This window comes from Scyliorhinus canicula, chromosome 19 (genome assembly GCF_902713615.1).
Source record: "Scyliorhinus canicula chromosome 19, sScyCan1.1, whole genome shotgun sequence".
NCBI classification, from domain to species: domain Eukaryota; kingdom Metazoa; phylum Chordata; class Chondrichthyes; order Carcharhiniformes; family Scyliorhinidae; genus Scyliorhinus; species Scyliorhinus canicula.
The window spans coordinates 14,871,569-14,886,293 of record NC_052164.1 but is presented as its reverse complement, the minus strand read 5'-3'; the positions used below and the strand labels follow the sequence as shown (position 1 = coordinate 14,886,293).

Sequence of the window (14,725 nt, the reverse complement as noted above, 5' to 3'; positions counted from 1 at the left end):
TGGGATGCGGATTTCTGTGATGGATTGGGCTGTTTTCATGACTCTCTGTAGTTTCTTATAGTCTTGGGCCGAGCAGTTGCCATACCAGGCTGTGAGGTGGCCAAATAGGATGCTTTCTATGGTGCATCAGTAAAGGTTGGTAAGAGTCACTGTGGACATGCTGAATTTCCTTAGTTTCCTGAGAAAGTACAGGCACTGTTGTGCTTTCTTGTTCATAGTGTCGACATGGGTTGACCAGGTCAGATTGTTGGTGATGTGCACACCTAGGAATTTGAAGCTGTCAACCATCTCCACCTTGGCATCATTGATGCAGACAGGGTGTGTACAATATTTTGCTTCCTGAAGTCAATGACCAGCTCTTTAGCTTTGCTGACATTGAGGGAGAGATTGTTGTTGTTACACCACTCTCTATCTCCGTCCTGTATTCTGACTCATCGTTATTCAAGGTCCAACCCACTACAGTTGTGTCATCAGCAAAGTGTCATCATCATGGAGTTGTAGCCAAATTTTACTCCACAGTCCTGTGTGTATAGGGAGTTTGGTAGGGATCCCGGTATTGAGGATTATCATGGAGAAGGTGTCCTTGTTTATGCTTCTAGATTGCGGTCTGTAGGTCAGGAAGTCGAAGATCCATTGTAAAGGGAGGAGCCGAGTCTTAGGTTTTGGATATGAGCTTGGCTGGGATTATGGTGCTGAAGGCGGAGCTGTAGTCAATGAATAGGAGAAGTCTTAAGAAGGAGCCCTTGTTGTCGAGATGCTCTAGGGATGGGTGTATGGCCAGGGAAATGTCGCCTGCTGTGGACCGGTTGTGGCGGTATGCGAATTGCAGTGGATCTAGGCATTCTGGAGTATGGACTTGATGTGCCTCATGACCAACCTCCCGAAGCACTTCATAATGATCAATGTCAAGGCCAGTGGATGATAGTCGTTGAGGCATGTTGCCTGGTTCTTTTTTGGCACGGGAAAGATGATGGTCTTCTTGAAGCAGTGGGGACCTGAGTAGGGAGAGGTTGAAGATGTCCGCGAACACATCTGCCAGCTGGTCTGCGCAGGAGCTGAGTGCACGGCCTAGGACCCCGTCAGGACCCATCGCTTTCCGAGTGTTCACTTTCAAGAAGGTTGATCTGACTTCGGAAGCTGTGACATTAGGTATGGATGTATCCAAGGCTGCTGGGGCAGTTGACAGCGGTTTGATGGTTTCCTGTTTGAATCAAGCATAGAATGCATTGAGTTCATCGGGGAGGGGGTGTGGTGCTGCCGGAGATTTTACTCGTAGCCCGTTATGTTGTTTAAGCCTTGCCACAACTGACGAGAGTCCGTGACGTTATTCTGTGACTCCAGCTTGGTCTGATATTGTCTCTTGACATTAACGATGACTGCGAGGTCGTACCTGGATTTTGTATAAAAGTCAGATGTCTTGAATGCCTCAGACCTGTCCTTCAGTTGGGAGTCAATCTCCCAATTAAGCCATGGTTTCCTGTTGGGGAACGCAGCTTTCTACACTGATAAAGTCTGTGATGGTGGTGGTATACTCGTTTAGGTTGGTCGCTGTGTTCTTAAATATGGACAAGCCCACTGACCCCATGCAGTCACATAGGAGCTCTTCTGTTGCCTCGGACCAGCACTGCACGACTTTCTTAACCGGACTCCCTCAACTTAAATTTTTCGTTTTGATCAGAGTTGATCATGGCCCACCCAATAGTGTACATTTCAAACTATCTGACGCCAAAATTATTCCTGATTTAAGATTTAAAATACCCTGTGGATCTATAAATTAATATGTTCTGTCTTGTGAAGTCAAAAACACAATTATAAAGGAATGATCATTTGGGAAATTCAATTCACTTGATTTTCATCAATTAACTAATTCAGATGATTAATAATTTGGCTGTTTCTTGAGGCTGTGGTTACAGGCTTGGACAAACCATTAATTGCAAATAGACAATGAAGTCACTTTGTGCTAACAGACTATCCATTTGACTTTATGTAAAGCTTTAGGATTACACGACTCAGCATCAAAAACTTGTTTCTAAATGGATGGCAGTGGCTTGGAAGATGTTGGGCGGGATTCTCTGACCCCCCCCCGCCGGGTCGGAGAATCGCCCGGGGCCGGCGTCAATCCCGCCCCCGCCGTGTCCCGAATTCTCCGCCCCCTGAGATTCGGCGGGCCTCCCCTGGCGATTCTCCGGCCCGTGATGATCCGAAGTCCCGCCGCTGACTAGCCTGTCCCGCCGGCGTGGATTAAACCACCTCTCTTACCGGCGGGATTGGCGGCACGGGCGGGCACCGGGGTCCTGGGGGGAGGGCGGGGCGATCTAACCACGGGGGGTGCCCCCACGGTGGCCTGGCCCGCGATTTTGGCCCACCGATCGGCGGGCGGGCCTGTGCCGTGGGGGCACTCTTTTTCTTCCGCCTTCGCCATGGTCTTCACCATGGCGGAGGCAGAAGAGACCTCCTCCCCTGCGCGTGCGCCAGTCTGACGTCAGCAGCCGCTGACGCTCTGACGCATGCGCGGACTTACGCCGACCGGCATGGCGCCAAAGGCCGTTCACGCTAGCCAGCGGAGTGGGAACCACTCCGGCGCGGGCCTAGCCCCTCAATGTGAGGGCTTGGCCTCTAAATGTGCGGAGACGTCCGCACCTTTGGGGCGGCCCGACGCCAGAGTGGTTGACACCACTCCAACACGCCGGGACCCCCCGCTCCGCCGGGTAGAGGTGAATCCCGGCCGTTGAGTTGAAATACAGCAGTAAATTTATGAAACTGCTTCCTACTCAAAACAACTAGTTTCCTAGAATCAAACAGTGGCAATATCACGAGAATAGCTGCGGTTTAGTTGGTAGCATTCTCACTTCTGGGTTAAGCTCACTCTATGTCTATGTATTTTCGTTGTGTATTTATCATATGTCCTATGTTTTTCATGTATGGAAAGATCTGTCTGGACTGTACGCAGAACAATACTTTTCACTGTACCTCGGTACACGTGACAATAAATCTAAATCAAGTTTCTGGGTTTGAGTGGTAAGTACTGCTGTCCCACAGCACCAGGGACCCAGCTTTGATTCCAACCTTGGGTGACTGTGTGGAGTTTGTATATTCTCCTCGTGTCTGCATGAGTTTCCACTGGGTGCGACACTTCCTGGCCATCTACTACCACTTTCCAAATTTCCCTCTTTCTAACTCACCCCACGCTCTACACACAGACAGACAAACAACACCGAGGGGAACAGGAATCTGAAAAGGAAATAAAATATTAATAATAATAAAAGGATAAGGATCTTTGATGCACTGGGAGATTTCTGATCAATGTCTCTGACAAGCTTGTCTACCTTCTCTGCAGACTCAGCATCATCTCAGGATCACAGCAAAGGATGTGCCATGTAAAAGGAGCATGTTTTTACGCATGTGGCTAGTGGCATATTTCTGGTTGGAAACATACGGACGCTTCCTGCCCACCATATTGGGATTTTATTCGGCTGTTCTGCACCTGAAGGACCATTTTCTGGGCTCAGATGTTTCACTTCAGGTGAAATGCTGGAGAACGCAAGTGATGAAAGCCATTGTACCAGCAGAAAGATGCATTGGGAAGAGATGACTTGGGGTGCATGAAATACAAAGAGGATAGGGGCCTTATAAAGAATGAAGGAGGATAAATCCCCAAGGCCAGAGAATCTGCATCCCAGAGTGCTTAAAGAAGCTTAAAATAGTGGATGCATTGGTGGTCATCTTCCGGGATCTATAGACTCTGGAACTATCCCTGCAGATTGGAGGGTAGTTCATGTCACTCCGATATTCAAAAAGGGAGGTAGCGAGAAAGCAGGGAATTATAGACTAGTGGGGAAAATGCTTGAATCCATTATCAAGGACTTTATAGCGGAACATTTAGAAAGCAGTGGCAGGATCAGTCAGAGTCAGTATGGATTTATGAAGGGAAAATCATGCTTGACAAATCTGTTGGAATTCTTTGAAGAGGTAACCAGTACAGTCGACAAGGGGGAGCCAGTCGATGCGGTATATTTAGACTTTCAGAAGGCGTTTGACAAAGTTCCGCACAAGAGATTATTGTGCAAATTTAAAGCGCATGGGATTGGGGGAAATGTATTGAGGTGGATAGAAAACTGGTTGGCAGAGAGGAAACAAAGAGTAGGGAATAACGGGTCCTTTTCAAATTGGCAGGCAGTAACCAGTGGGGTACCACAGGGATCGGTGCTGGAACCCCTATTCACAATATATATCAATGATTTGGATGAGGGAACAAAATGTAACACCTCAAAGTTTGCAGATGATACCAAACTAGGTGGGAGGGTGAATTGTGACGAGGATGCAGACACCCTACAGCAAGATCTGGAAAGCTTGGCCGAGTGGACAAACCAATGGCAGTTGCAGTATAATTTAGATAAGTGTGAGGTTATTCATTTTGGAAGCAAAAACAGGAAGGCAGATTACTACCTGAATGGTTGTAAATTGGGAGAGGGGAGTGTTCAGCGGGACCTGGGTGTCCTTGTGCTCTATTCGCTGAAGATAAGCATGCAGGTGCAGCAGGCGGTAAAGAAGGCTAATGGTGTGTTGGCCTTCATTGCGCGAGGTTTCGAGTATAGAAGCAGGGATGCGTTGCTGCAATTGTACAGGCCTTGGTGAGGCCACACTTGGTGGATTGTGTGCAATTTTGGTCTCCTTCCCTGAGGAAGGATGTTCTTGCTCTCGAGGGAGTGCAGTGAAGGTTTACCAGACTGATTCAAGGGATGGCGGGACTGTCATATGAGGAGAGATTGACTAGGTTGGGATTGTTCTCGCTGGAGTTCAGAAGAGTGAGGGGGGGCATGTCATAGAGACTGATAAAATTCTAACAGGGCGAGACAGGCTAGATGCAGGGAAAATGTTACCAATGATGGGTGTGTCCAGAAACAGATGTCACAGCCTGAGGAATCAGGGTAAACCATTTCGGACAGAGATAAGGAGACATTTCTTCACACAAAGAGTGGTGAGCCTGTGGAATTCATTACCACAGGAATTAGTTGATGCTAAAACTTTGAATATATTCAGGAGGCGGCTTGATATAGCACTTAGGGAGAATGGGATCAAAGGCTATGGGGAGAAAGCAGGATGAGGCTATTGAGTTGGATGATCAACCATGATCGTGATGAATGGCGGAGCAGGCTCAAAGGGCCAAAAGGCCTCCTCCTGCTCCTATCTTCTGTGTATCTATGGGGAAAGTAAAGAAATGGAGACGGGAAATGAAGAGCAAAAGAAACACAAGAAAGCGAGGGGGGACGTATTTTTATATTTATGGGCAGTTTCCTATGCTCGGGGGTGTTGGAGCATCTAGATACAGAATACTGGAAAACAAATTAGGAAGGAGCTCATGGCCATAATGTACCGGTCTTTCTGTATGTGCTCCACCCAGATAACTCAAAATCCCTGGTCGAGCGACATGGTGAATGTGTCCATGATTCTGTCAGCGACAGGCACTGCAGACTTATATCATTGTGAAACTGGGGGAAACTACACATTCAGCTCAGGCACATTTACAGAACACTGCTCTCCAGCCTCTCTCCAGCGGTGTCATTTCGACAATTAGAAATTGTTGAAAAATTAGTCTTTTAAGTCATGTGAGTGGAGTCACCATGGGCTGCCAAAGTGCGTTTGGAATTTAGAAATCTAACGGCTATAAGTGGAACTTCACACCAGCTGCTATTGTTCCTCTCTGCCAATTTCTCCTGTTGCTTCCTCCAATGAAAGCACCAATTCCTTGCCAAACTGTGCTTCAAAGGACAATGCTAATTCAGTGGCACCTTGTCCAAGTGGACATTGTTCATGCACTAATCCTCACATTCGCGTGGTTCCTGTAGTAATGATCTGCCTATTTATTTACACCTCGCGGTCCTGCGCTTTCCACCTCAGTTGCACATGGGAGCCTCCCGTTTGCAACATTGGTCAGCAATAAGACTAGGGAAAGAATACATGTGGCTTCCTGTTGCTTCCCTCATAGCTGCTTAAAGGAATCACAAATCCTCTTCCCAATGGATCCTCCACCTTAAGCTGGCGCTGTCAATTTGAAGTTTGATCTCTTCTGCCTTCGTGGGTTTGCTGTTCATCATTGGCAGAGCATGGAATTCTTAGCTGGGCCTGGGGTAACTTGCAAAAGGGCAGAGATGAGGTCTCAAATAAACCTGCTACATTTGAGTACTGACAATCTATTCGGTGATGCCTCATTACAGAGCCTACTCCTGCACGGCAATCAGAACCAATCCCCTCTCCCTAACCTGGCGGTACAGACGCTATTTGCGATCATTAAGTTTCAGTCTCACGCAAGAAAGTGGTCAAGTACTTCAGGTCAACACTTTGCTGCCGCACTTGAAGGAGTGCTGCATATTGCAGAGTTCTCTCCTTCAAAAGAGATGTTAATTTGAGGCTCTGTCCTTCTGTTCGGGTGACCGTGAAAGATACCAAGGACAAGCAAGCTAGTTTAAAAAAAATACATTTTAAAATAAATACAGAACCATAAAACAAAACAAATAACCAAACACAGCAGCATAAACCCCCCCTCATCCCACCCCCTCTTAACAGCTGATGGTGACTAGCTCATTAAAGAACACAATAAAAGGCCGCCATTTTTTTTAGAACCTCTCAGTTGCACCCCTTCACGCGTATTTGAGTTTCTCAAGATGCAAAAACTCTGAGATCCTCCAGCCACACCGAGGCACTGGGTGGAGAAGCAGACTTCCATTCTAACAGAACCCGCCTTTGAGCGATTAACGAGGCGGGGCACCTGTCCCGCATCCGTCTGCATGTCTGACACCTCAAAATGGCCACCAGGGGACTGGGCTTATCATCCATCGATAAAATATCCAACATGGTTCTGAAGGTGGAGACCCAAAATCTCACCAGCTCGGACACGCCCAGACATAGGCACATGGATTGCGGGCCACTCCCATAGCGCTCACACTTATCCTCCACCCCCTCAAACAACCGACACAGCCTAACCCTAGTTAGTGGCTTTGACCCTACGCAATGCCTCACACCATACCCCCTCCTCTAATGCCACCCCCACCTCCTCCTCCCATTTCGCCTTACTTCCCACCAGGAATGCAGTTTCTTCCGCTATTATCCTCCGGTATATTCCCGAGGTACTCGCCTCTTCCAGCCCCGCGAGCTTCAAAACCCTTTCCAGCAGTGAGACCCTTTCCGCTACTGGAAAAGACGGAAAACCTTCCTCAAAAAGTCATACACCTGCATATATCTAAAGCTTTCCGCCTGCGAAAACCCCGAAATTCTCTGACAGGTCCTCCAGGCTCGTGAAATGTCCCACCAAAATCATACCCCCACCCCCCCCCCCCCCCCCCCCCCCCCCCCCACACACCATGCCATCCACCCCCTTATCAAACCAGCCCCAAAATTACCGGATTACCTGAATACTTCACTGGAGAGGACGGCAGCAAGGCTGTCGCCAACGCCCGCAGCCCCGTCCCCATACATGGGTCCGACTCCATCCTCACCCACACTGCCTCCTGATCCCCACACCAACCCAACACCTTCCCTGCATTCGCCGCCCAATAATAGTTCAAGTTCGGCAACGCCTTACCTCCTTTTTAAAAATAAATTTAGAGCACCCAATTCATTTTTTACCAATTAAGGGGCAATTTAGCCTGGCCAATCCACCTACCCTGCACATCTTTGGGTTGTGGGGGGGAAACCCACGCAGACACGGGGAGAATGTGCAAACTCCACACGGACAGTGACCCAGAGCCGGGATCGCACCTGGAACCTCGGCGCCGTGAGGCAGCAGTGCTAACCGCTGTGCCACCGTGCTGCCCTGACGCCATACCTGCTGACTGCTGGTCCCGTTTGATGAATCCTGGCACCCTTACCCGCCCAAATGAAGGCCAAAATCAGCCTCTCCACCCCTGCAAAGAACACCTTTGGCAAAAAAGCTGGTAAGTATTGGAACAGAAAACATGGAAAAATGTTCAAGCAATCCAGCTTTTCACCAATGTTGAATCTTCAACGTAAACCACCAACGTAGATGAATTGGACATCCATTGGTCTTTGTAGGACATTGTGTGCAATTTGTCTACCGCATTTTCTTACATAATAAGAATGTCAGAATCACTAAGGAGGCCGTTCGTATCCGCACCAGCTCTCCAAATGAGCATTATGACTTAGTGCCATTCTCCTGCTTTTTCCCCGAGCACATTGTTTCTATTTGAGTAATCATCTAATGCCCTCTTGAATGCATCAGTTGAACCTGCCCCCACCAGGCAGTGCATTCCAGACCCAAACCACTCGCTGTGTGAAAATGTTTTTTTTCTCACATCACAGTTGCTTCTTTTGCCAATTATTTTAAACCTGTGCCCCCTCTTTCTCGATTCTGCCCACTCCACCAGCTTGTCCAGGTCAAGGACTACACTTTCAAAACAAAAATATTAATTCAGTAGGTTTGGGTTTCTAGGACCTTTGGAGGATGTGAAAGGCACTATGTGAATGCAGATTTCCTTTTTCTTTCTCTCTCTTACCACCAAGACGGAGAGCAGAAACCTCATCAGAGGATGCGATGAACCTGAGATCTTCCCTATCTGGAGAGCCCAGCTTTGCACTCAGGGCCGGCCCAAGGTACCGGCAACTCGGGCAGTAGCCCGGGGCGCCATGTGCTAGGGGGCGCCAGAGACTCTGGTCCCGCGCATGCGCAGTTGGGCCGGTGCCAACCAGCGCATGCGCGGTGGCCGCCCTCCCCCAGGGCGCCCCCACCCCGCTCCCGCCCCCTCTGCCCTCCCCGCTCCCGCCCCCTCCGCCCCCCCGCTCCCACCCCCTCCGCCCCCCCCCGCTCCCGCCCCCTCCGCCCCCCCCGCTCCCGCCCCCTCCGCCCCCCCCCGCTCACGCCCCCTCCGCCCCGGGCCCCGCCCCCGGCCCCACCCTGCCCGTCTCGGCCCTGCCCCGCCCGTCCCGGCCCCGCCCGCCCGCCTCAGCCCCGCCCCACCTGCCTCGGCCCCGCCCCGCCCGTCTCGGCCCCCCCCGCCCGGCTCGGCCCCCCCCACCCGCCTCGGCCCCCCCCCGCCCCCTCCGCTCCCGCCCCCTCCGCCCCCCCGCTCCCGCCCCCTCTGCCCCCCCCGCTCCCGCCCCCTCTGCCCCCCCCCTGCTCCCGCCCCCTCAGCCCCCCTCCACCCCCCCGGCCCCGCCCCCGTCCCCGCCCCCCTCCTCGGCCCTGCCCCCCCGCCTCGGCCCCGCCCCGCCCGCCTCAGCCCCCCCCCGCCTCGCCCCCCCGGCCCTGCCCCCATGGCCCCGCCCCCCGCCCGCCTCGGCCCCGCCCGCCTCGGCCCCCCCCGCCCGCCTCGGCCCCCCCGCCCCCCCCCGGCCCCGCCCCCCCCCCCGGAGGGCGCTGAAGTTCAGCTTGCCCGGGGCGCCAGCAACCCTAGGGCCGGCGCTGTTTGCACTGGTTAAACGTGGCGAGCTTTCATGCAGCTTCATGCAGTCGCCTATTTTCTGGGTACACAAACTGATAGAGAGAGCATTGAACTTATAAGGCTCTGGTTGTACCCCATTTAATAATAATAATAATAATAATAATAATCGATTATTGTCACAAGTAGGCTTCAATGAAGTTACAGTGAAAAGCCCCTCGTCGCCACATTCTGGCGCCTATTCGGGGAGGACGGTACAGGAATTGAACCTGCGCTGCTGGCCTTGTTCTGCATTACAAACCAGCTGTTTAGCCCACTGTGCTAAACCAGCAGCATTTGGAATACTGTGAGCAGTTTTGGGCCCTGTATCTAACAGAGGATCTGCTGGCCTTTGAGGGGGTCCAGAGGAAGTTCACAAGAATGATCCTGGAAATGAAGGGCTTGTCATATGCGGATTCTGTTTCTGTTAGCAATGGAGTTTAGAAGAATGAGGGGGATTTTATTTAAACACACAGACGACTGAGAGGCCCAGATAGAATGGACGTGGAGAAGGTGGTTCCGCTGGTAGGAGAGACTAGAACCCGAGGGCACAGCCTCAGACTGATGGGACGATCCTTTAAAACAGAGATGAGGAGGAATTTCTTCAGCCAGAGGGTGGTGAATCTGTGGAACTCTTTGCCGCAGAGTGCTGTAGAAGCCAAATCACTGAGCATCTTTAAGACAGAGATAGATAGGTTCTTGATTAATAAGGAGATCAGGGGTTCCGGGAAAATGCGGGAGAATGGGGATGAAAAACCTATCAGCTATGATCGAATGGCGGACCAGACCCAATGGCCCGAATGGCCTAATTCTGCTCCTACATCTTATGGCCCCAGATATATTAATGTCCCTACAACAAGTTGCATTTACGTAACACCTTTGCTACAGTACAACAGTCCAAGTCGCCTCCCAGCAGCACAATCAGACAACAAGAAAATTCGCCTACTGCACAATTACAAGGCAGGAATGTCGAAGAGCGCAGAGAATCATTTCTCCAATTTATTGACTGATGACGACAAGCAGCTGGTTCAAAACAAAATATTTTTCAGATCAGATACTTAATGAATCATCACTACATCGGACAGGATTGAACAAAACACGTTCAGTGCACAACTTAATTCAAAAATATATGACAAAATCAACCATAACATTCAATATCCTTAAGCGATAAAGGCCAATGAAAGTCTGAACTCCTAAGTTAGGTTTGCATGAATTTACACAGCCAACAATTTTCATACAAGAGTATATTCCAACACTCGTGCCTACAAAATGATATGAGTCATTAATTTTATATTACCCTCCACTAAATATTTATGCTTTGTGCTCATAGAATAATAGGGTTACAGAACAAACATGGGGCCATTCTGTTCCTGGACGTCAGCATCCATCTTCTCCGTAATGGATATACTCCTCCGCATGACACCCAGAATCTTTGTACTTTATATATTCTGACGGGCAAAACCAATCAGCAATTTTGAAAGTCAGTAGTTTCTTGCCACAAGCTAAATCCGACACCGGACATTACATGATGTCAAGTGGAGACTAGGAGATTTTTAAACAGCCAGGGTTACATTCCAACGGCAGACAGGTTTGGGAGGCTAAGAGGTAGACAGCAAGGGTTCTGACGTTGTTCAGCGTTGGAGAGGACAAGAGGGATTCCAAAGACACAGGAAGTGGTGGTGGGACGGTGGGGAGGGAGGAATCACATCGGTATGAACAAAGCAAAGGATCTTGGGTACATTTCAAGGGAGATGGTGGTGTCGTGGTAATTTCAGTAGCCTGGGAATCTAGTGGTTTAGGCTACCACTCTGTGCACATAGGTTCCAGTCCCACAATGGCAACTAGTGGAATTTAAATTCAATTCATAAATTCAACTAATTAAAAAAAAATATTTGGAATTAAAAATTATTCTTGGTCACGGTAACCATGAAACTATCGTTGATTGTTGTAAAAAACACGTCTGGTTCGCTCATGCACTTGAGGGAAGGAAATCTGCTGCCCCTTGGGAAGGTTTGGCCTCCATGTGATTCCAGATCCAGAGCATAGTGGTTGACTTGTTATTGTGCTCAAGGGGAATTAGGGATGTACAAGAAGTACTGACCTTGCCAGGGATGCCCAGGAATGAATATATGGATTTTCCACCCCAGCACATGGGGTCCCTCCGTGGCAGATGTGGTGGGCCAGATAAAAGTTCAATGACTGGAAAAGCCCACCCGTAAAACGGCCCAGAATGTCTTCGAGATGTGACGTGTACGTCGGGTTCCTCAACACCCCTCCTCTCACTCATCCTGCTGACCTTGGATTCTTTTCGCTTGATATTTTAAAAACTCTTTGATGGGATGTGGGCGCGGCTGGACAGTAAGTGTTGGCGACCTATTGAACTGTCATCCCAGCAACCAAAGCTAACTATTTGTTGGCCATGGCGAATTGCCCTTGAACTGAGTAGCTTGCTGGTCCATTTCAGAAGGCCGTTAAGGGTCAACCACGTTGCTGTGGGTCTGGAGCCACATGTAGGCCAGACCGGGTAAAGATGGCAGATTTCCTTCCCTAAAGAACATTAGTGAATCGGATGGTTTTTTTTCACAACAATCGATGATAGATGTCATGGTCACTATTATTGAGACTAGTTTTATGTTCCAGATGTTTAAATTCCACCAACTACATAACATTTGCCTGGGCCTCTGGATTACTTGTCCAGTGACCCACCTTCCCCCTTAAGCTCCAACACCTTTCGCACACCTACTCTTGTGTTTCTTTAATTTTGGCACATTATCCCACTATATAGCCATATAATAAGATTTTTAAAACTTTTTTGTTTCAAATTCAGATCCTTTACCTTTCCACATCCTCCTTCAGAAGAGCTGGGAGCTCGCTGGGTGTGTTTTCCATTCAGGGCTGTTCCATTCAGTGTCTCTCAAAGGGGGTGAATGTCCACAGCCAGGCTGCCACACACATTCTTCTCACTTTTATCAATTATGCTTGTCTCAATTTGGTAGCAGAACTCCCCTCTGCAGATCTTAACACAGCCCAGCTAGGACTGTGGACAATGGAATCCTTCAGAAAGAAAAACAAAACAAAACAGAGAATGCGTTATCTAAAATGTTAAATTCTGACTGTAACAAACATCATAGATGCCAATTACTTTTCAATTAAAGTCACCTCGACCAATCCTTGGCTTTGTCTTATCAATGACAGCATCTCTTGCTGTGGTACAGTTCATAGAATCCCTCCAGTGCAGAAGGAGGCCATTCAGCCCACCTAGTCTGCACCAACCCTCTGAAAGAGCACCCAACCAGGCACACACCCCTTCCCCATAACTCCGCCTAACCTGCACATCTTTTGGACACTAAAGGGCAATTTAGCATGTCCAATCCACCTAACCTGCACATTTTGGACTGGGGGAGGAAACCGGAGCATCCGGAGGAAACCCGCACAGACACGGGGAAAATGTGCAAGCTTCACACACACAGTTACCAAACTGGAATTGAACCCAGGCCCCTGGTACTATGAGGCAGCAGCACCAACCATTGTGCCACCGTGCCGCAGTTCTGTTGGTAATTGAAGTCCTCTGGTTATTGTTTTTGGCTGCGCTCCAATCTTCGTTCCCAACCATCCCAACACACTCCTGACTGGCTTCCATAAACTTGAGGTTATCTTCAGAGGCAGTGAAGCAGCGGTGTGTGGATTGTCATCAGACTAGTAATCAATTTACCCAGGGTAATAATGCTTTGGGGACCAGGTTTGAATCCCACCATGGGATGGCAAAATTTGAATTCAAGAAGAATCTAGAATTAAAAGTCTAATGATGACTATGAAACCATTGTTGGTAGGTGTAAAACCCCATCTGGGTTCACTAATGCCCTTTAGGGAAGGAAATCTGCTATCCTTGATTGGTCTGGCCTACATGTGACCACCACAATGTGGTTGACTCTTAACTTCCCCTTCAAGGGCACGGATGGGCGATAATTTTTTTAAAAACACGGCAATTCCTGTTCACCCATCACTATTGTATTCATTGACTCATGTATACTCTCATCCCCGTTTTCATCATCAAATTCCTCCTGGGCCTTGCCCCTCCCCCACCTTTGTACTCTCTAGTCCCCAAAATATATGCGTTCATCTAGTTCTAGCCACTTGAGCATCCTGGATTTTAATCGCTCCTCCATTGGGTGGCCATGCCCCAGTTGCCTATGCCCCCAGCCCTGAAATTCCCTCCCTCCACCTCCCCGTCCCGCTTTCCTCCTTCAAAGTGTTCCTTAAAATACGGTCATCTGGTCTATTGACGTGTTAGAACAAAGAAAAATTACAGCACAGGAACAGGCCCTTCGGCCCTCCAAGCCTGCGCCGATCCAGATCCTCTATCTAAAACTGTTGCCTATTTTCTAAGGATCTGTATCCCTCTGCTCCCTGCCCATTCATGTATCTGTCTAGATACATCTTAAATGATGCTATCGTGCCTGCCTCTACCACCTACCTGACTCGTTTTCTACTTTTAATAGGTGTCCTGGGGAGCACCTTGGGATATTTTATTATATTAAAAACATTATATAAATATAAGTTGCTATTCTAGTGACTTCCCCGCATTAGCAGTCTTCACATGTGACTGGTGTTAATTGTTGGTGGCCAATTGAACTGTGGTCCACAGGAAGTAGTGTTACCTGTGTGAAGTGGATAGTGACCAAGAATAGGCTCCTTTGCTGAGTTTTCAGCCCCTGAGGTTGCAATTGGTCAGACCAACAATTCCCATCCAGAACCCTCCCTCCTGCACCGCTCACCTAACTGCTTGGGATTGATGTACCCGGCACAACCAGGGCCTGAGCACTGAACTGGAAAATGAGGCTCTTAACAACGAAACCGGTGATACATCCAGTGTAAGACACCACATTAATTCCGGTGATGATTTCTTACCTTCAATTGTCCACTATTAACTGTAGCAGACGCTTTTCTATTAAGTTTTGTGTCACTTACCAGCGCGAGGAGGCGCCGTTGTTTCATGACAATGGGTGATCACACAACAGGAACATTATAATGGGACCGGTTGACAAGATGAAAAGTGTCATGCTCCTGTATTATAAACATTTGGTTGATAGAATAATGAAGCCTGGAAATCCACATGCATAGCAACTGTCTCACACAATATAATAACTTTAATCACTGATGGGGAAAGAGAAGCCAAGCACAGCCTTTAGCCGCTGCTGGTGCCGTTTGGTAATTTTTCGGCCATTATTAGATCCTTCCCGTTTCTCCCAAATCTCTCTGAATCAATAGACTTATTGGGGGGGAGGGTCGGAGAA

At 49.0% G+C, this 14,725-nt stretch overlaps 1 protein-coding gene across 4 annotated transcripts in view; it reads right to left on the bottom strand.

Moving 5' to 3' along the window:
• The window catches only part of LOC119954232 (thyroid hormone receptor alpha), a 403,063-nt gene that overhangs the window by 127,127 nt on the left and 261,211 nt on the right, over window positions 1-14,725 (bottom strand). For all 4 annotated transcript variants that reach the window (XM_038779296.1, XM_038779295.1, XM_038779297.1 and 1 more), the window contains one exon: window positions 12,268-12,485. In XM_038779296.1, coding sequence (XP_038635224.1) covers window positions 12,268-12,320 — 53 coding nt within the window. In that variant the 5' untranslated portion in view covers window positions 12,321-12,485. The remainder of the gene's footprint in view (window positions 1-12,267; window positions 12,486-14,725) is intronic.